This window comes from Oncorhynchus nerka, linkage group LG1 (assembly GCF_034236695.1).
Source record: "Oncorhynchus nerka isolate Pitt River linkage group LG1, Oner_Uvic_2.0, whole genome shotgun sequence".
In the NCBI taxonomy this organism is placed as follows: domain Eukaryota; kingdom Metazoa; phylum Chordata; class Actinopteri; order Salmoniformes; family Salmonidae; genus Oncorhynchus; species Oncorhynchus nerka.
Genome location: NC_088396.1, coordinates 24,518,887 through 24,539,022, shown reverse-complemented (window position 1 = coordinate 24,539,022; position 20,136 = coordinate 24,518,887). Strand labels below are relative to the sequence as shown.

Sequence of the window (20,136 nt, the reverse complement as noted above, 5' to 3'; positions counted from 1 at the left end):
TCAGTGCAGCTGACAGATTATTGCACCTGTACATAGCCCATCTATAATTTAGCCCAAACAACTACCTCTCCCCCTACTGTATTTATTTATTCAGCTCCTTTGCACCTCATTATTTTTATCTCTACTTTGCACATTCTTCCATTGCAAATCTACCATTCCTGTGTTTTACTTGCTATATTGTATTTACTTCGCCACCATGGCCTTTTTTATTGTTTGCCTTTACCTCCCTTCTCACCTCATTTGCTCACATTGTATATAGACTTATTTTTCTACTGTATTATTGACTGTATGTTTGTTTTACTCCATGTGTAACTCTGTGTTGTTGTATGTGTCAAACTGCTTTGCTTTATCTTGGCCAGGTCACATTTGTAAATGAGAACATGTTCTCAACTTGCCTACCTGGTTAAATAAAGGTGATAGATAGATTTTTTAAAACTATCTATCATTTAGGATACCATCAACACTACAGGCCTTTTTGGGTTGGAGTGTTTGAATGAACTACTGGACAAAATACAATGTAATTGGAGAATCCAGTGGGTTCTGGTAGTCTTTAATAGTTGATTCTTTGATTTGAATTTGATCATGTATATGTTTTTGCTGTTTGTTTTTTGTTATAGAGGCAAAAAGATTGGAGAAGTGGTTTATCCATCTCCGTTTTGAATAGGTTGTTCATTGTTTAGTGTGTTCTTTTTTTCCCAGAAGTGGATGGATTCTTCAGTTACATTGAGCAGATTTCTGACGTACTGTCTCTTTTTTCCGCAGTGTGTTTCTATATTGTTTTAGTGATTCACCATAGTGAAGGCGTAGGCTCAGGTTTTCTGGGTCTCCATGTTTGTGGTTGATAGGTTTCTCAATTTCTTTCTTAGGTTTTTGCATTCTTCAACAAACCATTTGTCATTGTTGTTCATTTTCTTAGGTTGTCTGATTTACATGTTTTGATTTCATAGGAGAACGGAGACATCAAATATACTGTTTAGGTTTTCTACTGCCAAGTTTACACCTTCACGTTTTCTCTAGAAAGTTGTCTGACGGGGATTTAATATGTTGTTGCCGAATTGCTTTTTGGTAGGTTTCTACACTACATTCCTTCCATCTATAGCATTTCTTAATATTTTGTTGTTTCTTTGGCTTTGATGCCAAATGATTGAATATTGCTCTGTTCAAGTAGAATGTGATTTTGCTGTGATCTGGGCTGACTGTGAATGCTCTGAGAGACTGTGTTGAGGTCAGTGATAAAGTAATCTACAGTATTACTGCCAAGGGATGACCTGTAGGTGTACCTACCGTAAGAGTCCCCTCGAAACCTACCATTGACTATGTATAGACCCAGTGTTCGACATAGCTGCAGGAGTTGTGACCCGTTTTTGTTGGTTGTTTTGTCATAGTTGTGTCTAGGGGGGCATATTTGGGAGGGAATGCTGTCAGCTCCAGGTAGGTGTCTGCTCCCCTGTGTACTAAGAGTGTCAGGTTCTTGTCCTGTTCTGATATTTAGGTTGCCACAGACTAATACATGTCCCTGGGGCTGGAAATGGTTGATCTCCCCCTCTAGGAGGGAGAAATGTCATCGTTGAAGTATGGGGATTCCACTGGGAGGGTTATAGGTTAGAGGTTGACTGATTAATCGGAATGGCCCATTTAATTAGGGCCGATTTCAAGTTTTCATAACAATCGGAAATCGGTATTTATGGACGCCGATTATGCCGTTTTTTCCCCACAACTTTATTTAACTAGGCAAGTCTGTTAAGAACACATTCTTATTTTCAATGATAGCCTAGGAACGGTGGGTTAACTGCCTGTTCAGGGGCAGAACGACAGATTTTTACCTTGTCAGCTCAGAGAATCAATCTTGCACCCTTACAGTTAACTAGTCCAACGCTCTAACCACCTGCCTCACGAGGAGCCTGCCTGTTACGCGAATGCAGTAAGAAGCCACGGTAAGTTGCTTGCTAGCATTAAACTTATCTTATAAGAAACAATCAATCAATCATAATCACTAGTTTTAACTACACATGGTTGATGATATTACTAGTTTATCTAGCGTGTCCTGCGTTGCATATAATCGATGCGGTGCGCTTTCGCGAAAAAGGACTGTCGTTGCTCCAATGTGTACCTAACCATAAACATCAATGCCTTTCTTAAAATCAATACACAGAAGTATATATTTTTAACCCTTTATATTTAGCTAAAAGAAAGTTTAGCAGGCAATATTAACCAGGTTAAATTGTGTCACTTCTCTTGCGTTCATTGCACGCAAAGTCAGGGTATATGCAACAGTCTGGGCCGTCTGGCTAATTGCGAACTAATTTGCCAGAATTTTACGTAATTATGACATAACATTGAAGGTTGGGCAATGTAACAGGAATATTTAGATTTATGGATGCCACCCGTTAGATAAAATACGGAACTGTTCCGTATTTCACTGAAAGAATAAACGTTTTGTTTTCTAAATTATAGTTTCCGGATTCGACCATATTAATGACCTAAGGCTCGTATTTCTGTGTGTTATTATGTTATAATTAAGTCTATGAATGTTTTATTTATTTTTATTTTACCTCTTTTTTTCTCCCCAATTTCGTGGTATCCAATTGTTAGTAGTTACTATCTTGTCTCATTGCTACAACTCCCATACGGGCTCGGGAGATACGAAGGTCGAAAGCCATGCGTCCTCTGAAACACAACCCAACCCGGCCGCACTGCTTCTTAACACAGCTCGCATCCAACCCGGAAGCCAGCCGCACCAATGTGTCGGAGGAAACACCGTGCACCTGGTGACTTGCTTAGCGTGCACTGCGCCTGGCCCGCCACAGGAGTCGCTAATGCGCGATTTTATAGGGCAGTCTGACTGAGCAGTGGTAGGCACCAGCAGGCTCGTAAGCATTCATTCAAAGAGCAGTTTCATGCATTTTGCGAGCAGCTCTTCGCAATGCTTAAAGCATTGCGCTGTTTATGACTTCAAGCCTATCAACTCCCGAGATTAGGCTGGTGTAACCAATGTGAAATGGCTAGCTAGTTAGCGGGATGCGCGCTAATAGCGTTTCAATCATCACTCGCTCTGAGACTTGGAGTAGTTGTTCCCCTTGCTCTACATGGATAACGCTGCTTCGAGGGTGGCTGTTGTCGATGTGTTCCTGGTTTGAGCCCAGGTAGCGGCGAGGAGAGGGATGGAAGCTATACTGTTACACTGGCAATACTAAAGTGCCTATAAGAACATCCAATAGTATATGAGGTATATGAAATACAAATAGTATAGAGAAATAGTCTTATAAATACTATAATAACCTCAACCTAAAACTTCTTACCTAGGAATATTGAAGACTCATGTTAAAAGGAATCACCAGCTTTCATATGTTCTCATGTTCTGAGCAAGGAACTTAAACTTTAGCTTTCGTACATGGCACATATTGCACTTTTACTTTCTTCTCCAACACTTTGTTTTTGCATTATTTAAACCAAATTGAACATGTTTCATTATTTATTTGAGGCTAAATGGATTTTATTGGTGTATTATGTTAAGTTAAAATAAGTGTTCATTCAGTATTGTTGTAATTGTCATTATTCCAAATTAATAAAAATAATGTTTTTTTTTATTTTTTAAATCGTCCGATTTAATCGGTATCTGCTTTTGTTTTGGGTCCTCCAATAATCGGTATCGGCATTGAGAAATCATAATCGGTCGACCTCTAGTATAGGTAGCACACATGAGGAAATGTTTCTCTGTTGAGATCATTTCCTTATTAATTTCTAGCCAGATGTAAAATGTTCCCTTTTTGACTCATTTAGCAGAGTGGGTTAGGTCTGCTCTATACCAAATTAGCATATCCCCTGAGTCTCTTCCCTTCTTCACACCTGCTAGTTTGGTGGATGGGACTACCAGCTCTCTGTAACCTAGAGGGAAACCAGTGGGTCCATCTCCTCTGTACCATGTTTCTTGTAGGATGACAATGTCTGTATTTCCAATTTTTTGAGGTATGGATTCCTGCTCTTTAGGCCAAAGGCAGATGACCTCAGACCTTGTATGTTAAAAAAGATATTAAAAGCTTTGTGTTCCATATTGTCTAGTGTTTTTGTGTGATTTAGGCCCGGACCATTACAGAAGGTGTGAGCAGAGCATGTTGAGCATCTGATACATGCCTCTTAGGTCGCAGGATGTGGTTTGAGTGGGTTATTAGTGGGGGTTGGGCCTGTTGCTCTGCTCACAGCCTGGGAAAATGTGCAGCTGTCATGTTACGAGTCTTCTCCTGCCGTGCTCTCTCATTGATTCTGTGGAAGTCCTTTTGGAAATATATGAAGTTGCCCTGCACCACCACTGTTCCACTGTTGTACAGGTTGACAGAGGGTGTCTCAGTCTCAGGGTCCTTGTTTTCCACTATTCTGATTTTCCTCCCTCCACCAATACCCTCTCTTAAAAGAAGGGTAGTGTGCTGTTATCACTGTGTGCCATGCCCAGGGATGGTCTGTGTTGAAGATTAGGTTGCTTACGTTTCCATTTTTGTAGCAGTCAGCAAAAAGTGTCTCTGGATTGTCCATGAGGAGCTTCTCTTTGTACTCTTTCCGTGCCTTGTCATTTTAATATCTTTCTTTATCTCTGTATCTCTCTCTAGTGTTTTCTCCTCCTCTGCTCTCTCCATCTATCTAGTATTCTCTCCTCCTCTCGCTCTCTCTCTCTCGTATTCTCTACTCCTCTCCGCTTTCTATCTACCTAGTGTTCTCTCATCTATCTAGTGTTCTTTCTCCTCTCTTTCCTTTCTCTAGTATTCTGGGAGAGTGTGTGCTGTGGTGACTCAGCATTTTTTTTGTCTCCATCCATTCCTGCATTCCTCCCTCCTTCAATTATTTCACAGAAATAGTCAACCAGAGTAATAATTGTAAGAAGGTTATTTTTTGCTTCATATGATTGATTTTTCCTGACAATGTGACCTGACCAGGAAACCGTCTAGAGATATGTAATTGCGTGTAAAGACCTGTGTCTCAAAAAGAGATTCTTTCAAATTGCTATTATTATCAGTCCTGTGGAGACCGCACCATGAATCTCCATGACTACGGCATGCTGTTGCCATGTGGCATCGACCGTTTCCGAGGGGTGGAGTTTGTGTGTTGCCCGGCAGACACGCACCGCGAGTCAGAGAGCGTCGAGCTGACTGAGTCTGACGTGTGGTGGGGCGGAGCCGAGACTGAATACACCGATAACGGGTATGCGCACACACACACACACACACAGACACAAAAACACAGACAATTAAGCACACATATATAATCTTAAATGCTTACTCAAGTTCATAAACCAGTGGTTAAACACTTTTGACAGAACCTTCACTACCGGCTTACACACTCACAAACACCCACCGTCTCTACAGCATGCTTCACCAGGCGGATCAGGGGGCTGCCACCACTGAGGATGATGAGGATGCCTTCGATAGGGACGAGGACGGTGACGGTGATGAGGATGAAGATGATGTGACTGACAAACGGGACAGTGGTGAACGCACCTCCAACATCGCCATGACAACTACCACCACGACCACCACCGAGTCGGTTGAGGAAGTTGTCAGAGGTAAGAACATGCCATGGATGGAAAGAGAGAAATACTTGTTGGTTGGTTTGTGGAGATGGATAAGATGGAGTGTGTATGTTTGAACATGTTATGTGTAAACACACACCCAAGCAGTGTGTGTGTTTAAGAGTGTGTGTGTAGGCCTCCCGGGTGGCGCAGTGATTAAGGGCGCTGTACTGCAGCGCCAGCTGTGCCACCAGAGACTCTGGGTTCGCGCCTAGGCTCTGTCGTAACCGGCCGCGCCCGGGAGGTCCGTGGGGCGATGCACAATTGGCATAGCGTCGTCTGGGTTAGGGAGGGTTTGGCCGGTAGGGATATCCTTGTCTCATCGCACACCAGCGACTCCTGTGGCGGGCTGGGCGCAGTGCGCGCTAACCAAGGTTGCCAGGTGCACGGTGTTTCCTCCGACACATTGGTGCGGCTGGCTTCCGGGTTGGATGCACGCCGTGTTGGATGGCTCGATTGGGTTGTGTATCGGGGACGCATGACTTTCAACCTTCGTCTCTCCCGAGCCCGTACGGGAGTTGTAGCGATGAGACAAGATGGTACTAACAATTGGATACCACGAAATTGGGGAGAAAAGGGGGGTAAAAAAAAAAGTGTGTGTGTCTCTGAGGTATGTAGGACACGTGCTGAGTCGGCCCTCTGTGCCCCTTACCTTGGGCCTTTTTTTCTTTTTTCTTTATTTAACTAGGCAAGTCAGTTAAGAACAAATTCTTATTTTCAATGACGGCCTAGGAACAGTGGGTTAACTGCCTGTTCAGGGCAGAACGACAGATTTGTACATTGTCAGCTCGGGGATTTGAACTTGCAACCTTTCGGTTACTAGTCACTCTAACCACTAGGCTACCCTGCCGCCTTGGGGACTGTCCACCCTGCCGTCTGTCTGTCTAACACCGTCTACCTGTCTGTCTGATGTCTCTTAGACACGTGGAGCATAAGTGATTCAGTGGGGTTGTGTTAAATGCAGAAGACACATTTTGCTTGAATGCATTCAGTTTTTCAACTGACGAGGTATCCCTCTTCCCTTATGTACTACCAGCTCTGAAAGGGGAAGATGTTTCTGTTCGAGATTAAGCAATGAAGGAAAATGGAAGGTCAATAAAAAACACTGCATTCAGACCTTTTATTGGTCTTTCATTGGTCTGAGTCCGGGGCCTGAATCCGGGGCCTGAGTCCATCTCAGCTATTGAATACTGTGGGAAGTGCAGAGGGTTCCTATCAATATAGTCTGATCTAGTGGGTGTACAGGCAGAGGTTAACCTTTCGATTAGGTCATTCTGGTTTAAAAAAAAGAGATATAGAGACTTTTAAGAAACACCTGAGAAATTAGGAACTATCTAAGCAGGAAAATAGCCACACTCCCTCCCTCACTTACTCACTTAACCTTTTACTGCTTTCACAACAATTCTCTTACTCACTCCATCACTTACTAATCAGCTCAATAACATTGGAGCTTATGAGTATTGTGTGTGCGACAATATTTATGTCCAGTGATTTATGCTCGTCTGACTGTGTGTGTGTGTGTGTTAATGAGTTCATGTCCTAACTGGCTTAACCTAACAACAACAGTCTCTCTTCATATGACTATCAGTGTGGGTCTGTGGGTTGAGTCTGTTTTTCCTGTCCCTCTCTTTTCTGGTACTTTCCGCCCAGTTAAGCACAACACTCCTCAGCGGGAGAGGATGACTCAGCACCTGCCCTGATTCACATATCTTATCTCCAGTCTCCCACATCACACACACACACACGTCAAGGCAAACAGATATATGACCGTTCGCTCACTGGCTGACAGGCTTAGCTGCTGTAATCTGTCTGTGCCGCCAGACAGGACTCGAACGTCTTGGTACAGTTTTAGATTACAGTGGCAGATAATGTAGACTTGTGGAGGAGGCTATGTCACTGTTTAACAGTTAACTTCTCTCTCTGGAACCTTTTGTGGACATCCACTTTCCGCTCTACCTCTCCTCCCCTCTCCCCCAGTGCCCACCATGGCCCCTGCCCCCCCTGACGCAGTCTACCATTACTTGGAGTCTACTGGAGACGACAACGAACACGCCGACTTCCAGAAGGCCAAGGAGAGTCTGGAGGCCAAGCACCGCGAGAGGATGTCCCAGGTGTGTGTGTTTGAGCTAGAGAGAGTCAGTCAGTCAGTTTTGGCACGTCACCGCATTAACAGCGAGAATAGTTACATTCTGCCCATAACACAGCATATCAACACACACACGGGGTGACGATAACTGACCTTGGGTTTATGATGTGATGTTGCAAAGGTTCCAAATGAACAATGTTATACATTACCAGTTACCTCACCATGTTATATTAGGGGCATTATCGTGTGTGTGTGTGTGTGTGTGTGTGTGTGTGTGTGTGTGTGTGTGTGTGTGTGTGTGTGTGTGTGTGTATGTGTGAGATCCCTTCTCTGATGTGAACTGAAAGGTGTGTTTTCTGATGTGTCTCTCTCCAGGTGATGAGAGAGTGGGAGGAGGCAGAGAGGCAGGCCAAGAGTCTCCCTCACGCTGACAAGAAGGCTGTCATTCAGGTACCTGGGCTGTGTGTGCGCGCACAGTATATATAGTTTTTATTTAACCTGTTATGGCTGCAATCCGATACCGGGATCGATATGACAACTACCAGTGAATATAGAGGGCGCCAAAATTCAAACCACAGAAATCTCATAATTACAATTCCTAAAACATACATGTGTCTATCGTTTTAAATCTATTTTCGTTGTTAATCCCACCAAAGTGTCCGATTTCAAATAGGCTTTTCAGCGAAAGCACTACAAACGATTATGTTAGGTCTCCACCAAACCACAATAAGCACAGCCATTTCCCAGCAAAATATAGCCTTCACAAAAACCAGAAATAAAGATCAAATTAATCACTAACCTTGAATTATCTTCATCAGATGACACTCATAGGACTCCATGTTATCTGAGTTTACATTGGCGCGTTAGATTCACTAGTTCCAAAAACATCAAGTGATTTTGCATAGCCACATCATTGAACAGAAATACTCATCATAAATGTAGATGATAATATAGTTATACACGTGGAATTATAGATATACCTCTCCTTAATGCAACCGCTGTGTCAGATTTCAAAAAAACTTCACGGGAAAAAAAATGCATGCAATAATCTGAGACGGCGCTCAATTTAAAAACACCACAGCCGCAAAGATGGCGTCAACATAAACAAGAAATTACATGATAAATATTCCCTTACGTTTGATGATCTACATCAGAAAGCACTCCAGGAATCCCAGATCCACAATAAATGTTTGTTTTGTTCGAAAATGTCCGTTATTTATGTCCAAATACCTTCTTTTGTTAGAGCGTTTGGTATACATATCCAAACGCTAATTCTGGTTAGCGTTATATCGGACAAAAACTTCAAAAAGTGATATTACCGGTCGAAGAAACATTTCAAACTAAGTACAGAATCAATCATTAGGATGTTTTTAACATATAGTTTCAATAAAGTTCCAACCGGAGTATTCCTTCTTGTCTTCGTGAGCAATGGAACGCAAGTGACTACCATGAGGAAAAAGTGGGATCACAAAATGGCTGCTTGATGGACAGCTGATATATTCTGCTCTCATTCACTCCCACAACAACATAGAAGCCTCATTATATTTTTTATTGATGGTTGACATCTAGTGGAACCCCTAGCTCAGATTTCTGACTTCCTGTTTTGATTTCAACTCAGGATTTTGCCTGCCAATATGAGTTCTGTTATCATTCAAACACTTTTAGAAACTTCAGAGTGTTTTCTATCCAATACTAATAATAATATGCAAATATTAGCAACTATGACTGAGGAGCAGGCAGTTTCATATGGGCACCTTTTCATCCAAGCTACTCAATACTGCCCCTGCAGCCATAAAAATTTAACCTTAATTATGACATAGAGTCATGCTGAAACCAAGGTCTCTTTTACAGATGAGCCCTTACAGATGAGCCCATCAATACACGTGCGTGCCTATGTGCGTGTCAGTAATGTGTGTGTGTGTGTGTGTGTGTATACTAGTGTGTATTAATGTTTCTGTGTGCTCTTGTGTGCAGCACTTCCAGGAGAAGGTGGAGGCCCTGGAGCAGGAGGCAGCAGGAGAGAGACAGCAGCTGGTTGAGACCCACATTGCCCAGGTGGAGGCCCTGCTCAACAGCTGCTGTCGCATGGCCCTGGATAACTACCTTAGCGCCCTGCAGGCCAACCCACCCAGGGTATATACAGTATATACTGAACAAAAATAAAATATAAACTCAACATGTAAAGTGTTGGTTTCATGAGCTGAAATAAAATATCCCAGAAATGTTCCATACGAACATAAATATAATTCTCTCAAATTATTTTACATCTCTGTTAGTGATCATTTCTCCTTTGCCAAGATAATCCATCCACCTGACAGGTGTGGCATAGTAAGAAGCTGATTAAACAGCGTGATCATTACACAGGTGCACTCAGTTCTGGGGACAAAAAATATATATATCTCAAAAATGTGCAGTTTTGTCATACAGCACAATGCCACAGATGTCTCAAGTTTTGAGGGAGCATGCAATTGGCATGCTGACTGCAGAAATGTCCAACAGAGCTGTTGCCAGATAATTTAATGTTAATTTCTCTACCATAAGCCACCTCCAATGTTGTTTTAGAGAATTTGGCAGTACATCCAACCGGCTTCACAACCGCAGACCACGTATATGGCGTTGTGTGGGTGAGCTGTTTTCTGATGTCAACATTGTGAATAGTGTCCCATGGTGGCATGGGGTTATGGTATGGACAGGCATAACCTACACACAATGAACACAATTGGATTTTATCAAGATAGTGTCAAGATCCATTGTCATGCCATCCGCCGCCATCACCTCATGTTTCAGCATGATAATGCACGTCCCCATGTCGCAAGGATCTGTACACAATTCCTGGAAGCTGAAAATGTCCCAGCACCTGTTGCTGACAGGTGTATAAAATCGAGCACACAACTATGCAATCTCCGTAGACAAACATTGGCAGTGGAATGGCCCGTACTGAATAGCTCAGTGCCTTTCAACGTGGCGCCGTCATAGGATGCCACCTTTCCAACAAGTCAGTTCGTCAAATTTCTGCCCTGCTAGAGCTGCCCCGGTCAACTGTAAGTGTCATTTTTGTGAATTGGAAGCGTCTAGGTGCAACAACGGCTCAGCCACAAAGTGATAGGTCACACAAGCTCACAGAACAGGACCACCAAGTGCTGAAGCGAGTAAAAAGGGTCCTCGGTTGCAACACTCATTACTGAGTTCAAAACTGCCTCTAGAAGCAATCTCAGCACAATAACGGTTTGTCTGGAGCTTCATGAAATTGGGTTTCCATGGCAGAGTAGCCGCACACAAGCCTAAGATCACCATGCGTAATGTCAAGTGTTGACTGGTGTGGTGTAAAGCCTGCCTCCATTGGACTCTGGAGCAGTGGAAACGCGTTCTCTGGAGTGATGAATCACGCTCACACCATCTGGCAGTCTTAACGGGTTAATCTGGGTTTGGCGGATGCCAGGAGAATATTACCTGACACAAAGCAGAGAGCCAACTGTAAAGTTTGGTGGAGGAGGAATAATGGTCTGGGCCTGTTTTTCATGATTCGGGCTAGGCCCCTAAGTTCCAGTGAAGGGTAATCTTAACTCTACAGAATTCAATGACATTCTAGACAATTCTGTGCTTCCAACTTTGTGGAAACAGTTTGGGGAAGGCCCTTGGGGAAGGCCCTTACCTCACAAGTCCTCAACTGGAAACTTCATTAAGTAGTACCCGCAAAACACCAGTCTCAACGTCAACAGTGAAGAGGCGACTCTGGGATGCTGGCCTTCTAGGCAGAGTTGCAAAGAAAAAGCCATATCTCAGACTGGCCAATAAAAATTAAATATTAAGATGGGCTAAAGAACATAGACACTGGACAGAAGAACTCTGCCTAGGCTAGCATCCCGGAGTCGCCTCTTCACTGTTGACGTTGAGACTAGTGTTTTGCGGGTACTAGTTAAGGAAGCTGCCAGTTGAGGACTTGTGAGGCATCTGTTTCTCAAACTAGACACTCTAATGTACTTGTTCTCTTGCTCACTTGTGCTCCGGGGCCTCCCACTACTCTTTCTATTCTGGTTAGAGCCGGTTTGCGCTGTTCTGTGAAGGGAGTAGTACACAGCTTGTACGAGATCTTCAGTTTCTTGGCAATTTCTCGCATGCAATAGTCTTCATTTCCCAGAACAAGAATAGACAGACGAGTTTCAGAAGAAAGTTATTTGTTTCTCACCATTTTGAGCCTGTAATCGGACCCATAAATGCTGATGCTTGCTCCAGATACTCAACTAGTCTAAAGAAGGACAGTTTTATTGCTTCTTTAATCAGAACAAAAATTTTCAGCTGTGCTAAAATAATTGCAAAAGGGTTGTCTAATGATCAATTAGCCTTTTAAAATGCTAAACTTGGATTAGCTAACACAATGTGCCATTGGAACACATGAGTGATGGTTGCTGATAATGGGCCTCTGTACGCCAATGTAGATATTCCACAAAAAATCAGCCGTTTCCAGCTACAATACTCATTTACAATATTAACAATGTCTATACTGTATTTCTGATCAATTTGATGTTATTTTAATGGACAAAAATTGTGCTTTTCTTACAAAAACAAGGACATTTCTAAGTGATCCCAAACTTTTGAATATATGTATATATGTTACATATTACACACACTACCGTAGATATACATATTGTCTATATATATATATCTATCCCTAACCATGTATAATGTACACAGATACTCACTCATTACATACTGTACATATGGATACATGTGGATACCCACTGACCAGTCATTCTCACTATAATCAAACACATCCTCACTTGTACACACCCATGTTGTCCACATCAATACCTCTTATTTCTCTCTTTTAGTTTTTCTGTCTCTCTGTTCCCCTTCTCTCACTTCCTCTCTCCCTCATTTCACTTTCTTCTCCTCCCCCCCATCCCCCCCTTAGCCTCGTCAGGTGCTGGGCCTTTTGAAGAAGTATGTCCGTGCAGAGCAGAAGGACAGACAACACACCCTGAAACACTACGAACACGTCCGCATGGTGGACCCCAAGAAGGCTGCTCAGATCCGACCCCAGGTACACCCCCCACACACACACTATAACACACTACACTACCCATAAACCCTTATGCTCACCCTTCAACCTACTATAATACACTACATTCTGCCCATTCATCCACTCTGTGTCCCGTGTAACTCCTTTGACCTCAGCACTTCTGAATTCCAGGTGATGACCCACCTGCGTGTGATTGACGAGAGGATGAACCAATCCCTGGGGCTGCTCTTCAAAGTGCCCAGCATGGCCAACAAAATCCAAGACCAAGTTTGTGAGTGTCCGCCCTACTCCTACCCATATACTGCAGTTTCATGTTATTATTCGGTCCATACACAGTGTAATACTATATTGTGTTATTACAGAGTTAATGTACCGACTATACCTTTTCCTTTCTGGCTTGTTCATTCTGTCTCCTTTTCCTTCTATTTTCCCCTCCTGTCTCTGTCTCTGTGTGTGTAGCAATCCTGATGCAGAGGGTTCAGTCAGAGCTGTCTCAGCAAGTCTCATCTCTGCAGAGTGATGAGAGGGTGAGTTTTACACACAGGCATGCATACTCTCATTCATGAAAATGTTATAATCTCTCCTATCTCACACACACCAGGGGCTGGGACCAATTCAAATGGAAGGCAGTCAATTCAGGAAGTGATTTAATTAAAAAAAATATATATATATATAACTGTTATTGAAGTTTACTTGATACACACACTGAAAGTCAGGCATGTGTATCCTGTGTTTGCAGACTGATGTCAGGGTGAGCTATGGGAACGATGCCCTGATGCCTAACCAGGCCTACAGCTCTGCCCCTCTGGACCCTGGCATGCGCCTGGACAGACTCGGCTTCATCCACCCAGAGAGTTTCAACCAACCCAACACCGACAACCATGGTAACACACTAACACAACCAGCCTAACACACAGCCTAGAAAACCACGGAAATACACACACAGAACAGCTGTTTCGTGCATTATTTATTAAATTGGTCATGCTCTAAAGCTTTTTGTCAGTGAGTGTTTCCTCTGTTAAAGCAGTTGAGCCTGTTGACGCTCGTCCACTTCCAGATAGAGGTCTGCCCACTCGGCCTGGTAAGTGTGTGTGTGTTCCTATAGTATGTGTATGATTGTGTTTACGCTGTATGGGTATGTTTGTGGTTTCGGTTGTGTTCGTCTCTTTGATTATGTGTGTATGTTTGGATGGTGTATGATGCTCTCTCTCTCTGTGTGTGTTGAGTATCTGCTCTGAGGCCTGAGGAGTTCCATGAGGTGCGGATGGAGAAAGGAGAGTGGCAAAGCGCCAGCTATGGAGTGCATCATCAAAAATTGGTACGGTAAACATTCAGTACCTATACGCTGGTACATGTTCGTACATGTATACATCACAAACTGGCTCAGTAGTTCTAATGTTTATCATAGAAACGGGAACATTTCTATAATGGCTTATCTGTGCATTGGAGACTTGTAAGCACAGTTCTCATCACAGTCTATACCTGTAGAAACACTCAACAAATACTCACCATATCCAGTTTGATTGACAGGTGTTGTGTTGATTATTACCAGGTGTTCTTTGCTGAGGATGTTGGCTCCAACAAAGGTGCCATCATTGGGCTGATGGTGGGTGGGGTTGTCATAGCGACAGTTATCGTCATCACTCTGATCATGCTGAGGAAGAAGCAGTACACCTCCATCCATCACGGGGTCATTGAGGTAAGGCAGAATGTGTGTGTTTGCGTGCGTGCGTGCTTGTGTTTGTCTGTACCTGTGTGTTAACCTGGTGTGTGTGTTGCAGGTGGATGCTGCAGTGACCCCAGAGGAGCGACACCTGTCCAAGATGCAGCAGAATGGTTATGAGAACCCCACCTACAAGTTCTTCGAACAGATGCAGAACTAAGGAGCTACCCTTTGATCCCACACTGACCCTGAACCCTCCTTAACCCCTCACACCTAGGCCCCGTTGCATTTTGAATCCTAAACCCTTCTCCTCGCTCCTACTCTTAATTTCAATGGATCTTAAAGGACTGGATTGGTGAAACCAGTATGACTGAAGCTCCACGTAAATCTATTGGGTTAGAAAGAGCCGTGGTCATATTACTTATAGCTACCCAGGGGTTGTGAAGGCAAAATGGAACCAAGCCACACACTCACCATCTCTTCCTCGTAGAGTGCAGCACATCAACATCCATAGCTGCCATTAGTCAGACAAGGGTATCCTTCTTCACCTACACATTTTTAGCCAATCACAGGTGAGATCCCGTAGCGTTTGTATAGAGTAAAGAAACACATTGATTTATCTGTCCATGTATCTGTGGGTTGGCCCTCCCCCACAGTACAGCACTCACATCTCTAAGAGGGCTAAACAGAGGCCTCATATACACCCGTAATCTTCCTCCCTCTGAAGTACTCTCCTCTCCCCCTCCTCCTCCCTCCATCTCTCCCACTGCCCCTCTCAGATGACGGCTGTGCTGTTTTTGGTGATGATATAACAGCTCTTAGTGCTAGTGAAGGGAGGATGGGCTCAGTCTACCTTGAGATCCTCTCTGCAGGATTATATCCCAAGAGTTTCACGTTTGTTTTTCAGGTAAAACATATATACCAAAAAAATATATATATGTCCTCAGAAATATGTAAATGTTTTTATTTTGTGCAAAATGTATTGAAACAAGGCAGAAAAAAGCTGTAAATGTATGTAGTGCATGGTGATATTGATGACGGATATGCATAGAGAACCTGTCTCCTGTCGTGGGGACTGGGCCTCACATGTACACTTAGCAGGATCGAACATTTTACTGTCTTCTTTTATCTTGTGATATGAAGAGAAAAAAAGGTTTTCAAATCTGTTTTTTTGTTGTCACGGAGACATGCTTTAAACAGAATCTGTGCTCTCCTTTGTTTTCTCCCCCCCATGCCTCATTCTGTTTTAGCTGCATGGGCTGAATGCCCTATATGTAATATAATATGAAGTGTAATAGTATCTGAAAGGAAGTCGAATGTGTTACTGTTTGCGTTCTATGCACTCATTTAGAGTCAGATGATTTACTGGTATTACTGCTCTGTTTATCGGCACTCCCTGTCTGTTAACTGATATTCCCTGTCTGTTTACTGATATTCCCTGTCTGTTAACTGATACTCCCTGTCTGTTAACTGATACTCCCTGTCTGTTAACTGATATTCCCTGTCTGTTAACTGATATTCCCTGTCTGTTAACTGATACTCCCTGTCTGTTAACTGATATTCCCTGTCTGTTAACTGATATTCCCTGTCTGTTAACTGATACTCCCTGTCTGTTAACTGATATTCCCTGTCTGTTAACTGATATTCCCTGTCTGTTAACTGATATTCCCTGTCTGTTAACTGATATTCCCTGTCTGTTAACTGATATTCCATGTCCATAGAATTGTGTTTCAGCTCCATCCCTAATTTTATTCCAGAAATCTTTCCAATTCCTATATAATCTGTGAATATCTATGAATATAATTTATGGAACAGAAATTATTTATATTTTTCTCAGGCTTTCACTCATTTTCTTTCTTTCTTTCCCTCCCTCTGTCCCATAGACCCCCCCATCCCTTCTCTATCACTCTCTCTCTGTCCCATAGACCCCCCCCCAGCCCTGCTCCCCATCCCTTCTCTACCACTCCCTCTCTGTCCCATAGACCCCCCCCAACAGCCCTGCTCCCCATCCCTTCTCCATCACTCCCTCTCTCTGTCCCATAGACCCCCCCAACAGCCCTGCTCCCCATCCCTTCTCTACCACTCCCTCTCTCTGTCCCATAGACCCCCCAACAGCCCTGCTCCCCATCCCTTCTCTATCACTCCCTCTCTCTGTCCCATAGACCCCCCCCAACAGCCCTGCTCCCCATCCCTTCTCTACCACTCCCTCTCTCTGTCCCATAGACCCCTCCAACAGCCCTGCTCCCCATCCCTTCTCTATCACTCCCTCTCTCTGTCCCATAGACCCCCCCCAACAGCCCTGCTCCCCATCCCTTCTCTATCACTCCCTCCCTCTGTCCCATAGACCCCCCAACAGCCCTGCTCCCCATCCCTTCTCTATCACTCCCTCTCTCTGTCCCATAGACCCCCCCCCCAACAGCCCTGCTCCCCATCCCTTCTCTATCACTCCCTCTCTCTGTCCCATAGACCCCCCCCAACAGCCCTGCTCCCCATCCCTTCTCTACCACTCCCTCTCTCTGTCCCATAGACCCCCCAACAGCCCTGCTCCCCATCCCTTCTCTATCACTCCCTCTCTCTGTCCCATAGACCCCCCCCAACAGCCCTGCTCCCCATCCCTTCTCTACCACTCCCTCTCTCTGTCCCATAGACCCCCCAACAGCCCTGCTCCCCATCCCTTCTCTATCACTCCCTCTCTCTGTCCCATAGACCCCCCCAACAGCCCTGCTCCCCATCCCTTCTCTACCACTCCCTCTCTCTGTCCCATAGACCCCCCCAACAGCCCTGCTCCCCATCCCTTCTCTATCACTCCCTCTCTCTGTCCCATAGACCCCCCCAACAGCCCTGCTCCCCATCCCTTCTCTATCACTCCCTCCTCTGTCCCATAGACCCCCAACAGCCCTGCTCCCCATCCCTTCTCCATCACTCCCTCTCTCTGTCCCATAGACCCCCCAACAGCCCTGCTCCCCATCCCTTCTCTATCACTCCCTCTCTCTGTCCCATAGACCCCCCCAACAGCCCTGCTCCCCATCCCTTCTCTATCACTCCCTCTCTCTGTCCCATAGACCCCCCCCAACAGCCCTGCTCCCCATCCCTTCTCTACCACTCCCTCTCTCTGTCTCATAGACCCCCCAACAGCCCTGCTCCCCATCCCTTCTCTATCACTCCCTCCCTCTGTCCCATAGACCCCCCCAACAGCCCTGCTCCCCATCCCTTCTCTATCACTCCCTCTCTCTGTCCCATAGACACCCCCCCCAACAGCCCTGCTCCCCATCCCTTCTCTATCACTCCCTCTCTCTGTCTCATAGACCCCCCAACAGCCCTGCTCCCCATCCCTTCTCTATCACTCCCTCTCTGTCCCATAGACCCCCCCAACAGCCCTGCTCCCCATCCCTTCTCTATCACTCCCTCTCTCTGTCCCATAGACCCCCCCAACAGCCCTGCTCCCCATCCCTTCTCTACCACTCCCTCTCTCTGTCCCATAGACCCCCCCAACAGCCCTGCTCCCCATCCCTTCTCTATCACTCCCTCTCTCTGTCCCATAGACCCCCCCCAACAGCCCTGCTCCCCATCCCTTCTCTATCACATAGACCCCCCAACAGCCCAGCTCCCATCCCTTCTCTATCACTCCCTCTCTCTGTCCCATAGACCCCCCAACAGCCCTGCTCCCCATCCCTTCTCTACCACTCCCTCTCTCTGTCCCATAGACCCCCCAACAGCCCTGCTCCCCATCCCTTCTCTACCACTCCCTCTCTCTGTCCCATAGACCCCCCCCAACAGCCCTGCTCCCCATCCCTTCTCTACCACTCCCTCTCTCTGTCCCATAGACCCCCAACAGCCCTGCTCCCCATCCCTCTCTCTGTCCCATAGACCCCCAACAGCCCTGCTCCCCATCCCTTCTCTATCACTCCCTCTCTCTGTCCCATAGACCCCCCCAACAGCCCTGCTCCCCATCCCTTCTCTACCACTCCCTCTCTCTGTCTCATAGACCCCCCAACAGCCCTGCTCCCCATCCCTTCTCTATCACTCCCTCTCTCTGTCCCATAGACCCCCCAACAGCCCTGCTCCCCATCCCTTCTCTATCACTCCTCCCTCTGTCCCATAGACCCCCCAACAGCCCTGCTCCCCATCCCTTCTCTATCACTCCCTCTCTCTGTCCCATAGACACCCCCCCAACAGCCCTGCTCCCCATCCCTTCTCTCATCCCTCTCTCTGTCCCATAGACCCCCCCAACAGCCCTGCTCCCCATCCCTTCTATATCACTCCCTCTCTCTGTCTCATAGAGCCCCCCCAACAGCCCTGCTCCCCATCCCTTCTCTATCACTCCCTCTCTGTCCCATAGACCCCCTCCCAACAGCCCTGCTCCCCATCCCTTCTCTATCACTCCCTCTCTCTGTCTCATAGACCCCCCCAACAGCCCTGCTCCCCATCCCTTCTCTATCACTCCCTCTCTCTGTCTCATAGACCCCCCAACAGCCCTGCTCCCCATCCCTTCTCTATCACTCCCTCTCTCTGTCCCATAGACCCCCCAACAGCCCTGCTCCCCATCCCTTCTCTATCACTCCCTCTCTGTCCCATAGATCCCCCCCAACAGCCCTGCTCCCCATCCCTTCTCTATCACTCCCTCTCTCTGTCTCATAGACCCCCCAACAGCCCTGCTCCCCATCCCTTCTCTACCACTCCCTCTCTCTGTCCCATAGACCCCCCCAACAGCCCTGCTCCCCATCCCTTCTCTATCACTCCCTCTCTCTGTCCCATAGACCCCCCAACAGCCCTGCTCCCCATCCCTTCTCTATCACATAGACCCCCCAACAGCCCTGCTCCCATCCCTTCTCTATCACTCCCTCTCTCTGTCCCATAGACCCCCCCAACAGCCCTGCTCCCCATCCCTTCTCTACCACTCCCTCTCTCTGTCCCATAGACCCCCCCAACAGCCCTGCTCCCCATCCCTTCTCTACCACTCCCTCTCTCTGTCCCATAGACCCCCCAACAACTCTGCTCCCCATCCCTTCTCTACCACTCCCTCTCTCTGTCCCATAGACCCCCAACAGCCCTGCTCCCCATCCCTCTCTCTGTCCCATAGACCCCCAACAGCCCTGCTCCCCATCCCTTCTCTATCACTCCCTCTCTCTGTCCCATAGACCCCCGCTCCCCATCCCTTCTCTATCACTCCCTCTCTCTGTCCCATAGACCCCCCAACAGCCCTGCTCCCCATCCCTTCTCTATCACTCCCTCCCTCTGTCCCATAGACCCCCCAACAGCCCTGCTCCCCATCCCTTCTCTATCACATAGACCCCCCAACAGCCCTGCTCCCATCCCTTCTCTATCACTCCCTCTCTCTGTCCCATAGACCCCCCCAACAGCCCTGCTCCCCATCCCTTCTCTACCACTCCCTCTCTCTGTCCCATAGACCCCCCAACAGCCCTGCTCCCCATCCCTTCTCTACCACTCCCTCTCTCTGTCCCATAGACCCCCCCAACAGCCCTGCTCCCCATCCCTTCTCTACCACTCCCTCTCTCTGTCCCATAGACCCCCCAACAGCCCTGCTCCCCATCCCTCTCTCTGTCCCATAGACCCCCAACAGCCCTGCTCCCCATCCCTTCTCTATCACTCCCTCTCTCTGTCCCATAGACCCCCCAACAGCCCTGCTCGCCATCCCTTCTCTATCACTCCCTCTCTGTCCCATAGACCCCCAACAGCCCTGCTCCCCATCCCTTCTCTATCACTCCCTCTCTCTGTCCCATAGACCCCCCCCCAACAGCCCTGCTCCCCATCCCTTCTCTATCACTCCCTCTCTCTGTCCCATAGACCCC

At 46.4% G+C, this 20,136-nt stretch overlaps 1 protein-coding gene across 2 annotated transcripts in view; it reads left to right on the top strand.

Moving 5' to 3' along the window:
- LOC115125132 (amyloid-beta A4 protein-like) overlaps positions 1–15,637 on the top strand; it is a 35,138-nt gene extending 19,501 nt beyond the window's left edge. The window contains exons 5-17 of one of the 2 annotated variants that reach the window (XM_029654731.2): positions 5,006–5,190; positions 5,355–5,551; positions 7,535–7,668; positions 8,019–8,093; positions 9,618–9,776; positions 12,556–12,684; positions 12,835–12,934; positions 13,123–13,190; positions 13,403–13,547; positions 13,691–13,744; positions 13,890–13,981; positions 14,216–14,362; positions 14,445–15,637. In XM_029654731.2, the coding sequence (XP_029510591.1) occupies positions 5,006–5,190; positions 5,355–5,551; positions 7,535–7,668; positions 8,019–8,093; positions 9,618–9,776; positions 12,556–12,684; positions 12,835–12,934; positions 13,123–13,190; positions 13,403–13,547; positions 13,691–13,744; positions 13,890–13,981; positions 14,216–14,362; positions 14,445–14,546 (1,587 nt within the window). In that variant the 3' untranslated portion in view covers positions 14,547–15,637. Of the gene's footprint in view, positions 1–5,005; positions 5,191–5,354; positions 5,552–7,534; positions 7,669–8,018; positions 8,094–9,617; positions 9,777–12,555; positions 12,685–12,834; positions 12,935–13,122; positions 13,191–13,402; positions 13,548–13,687; positions 13,745–13,889; positions 13,982–14,215; positions 14,363–14,444 lie in introns of both variants that reach the window. The other variant, XM_029654665.2, reaches the window with a different exon arrangement.
- The last annotated feature ends 4,499 nt before the right edge of the window (positions 15,638–20,136 follow it).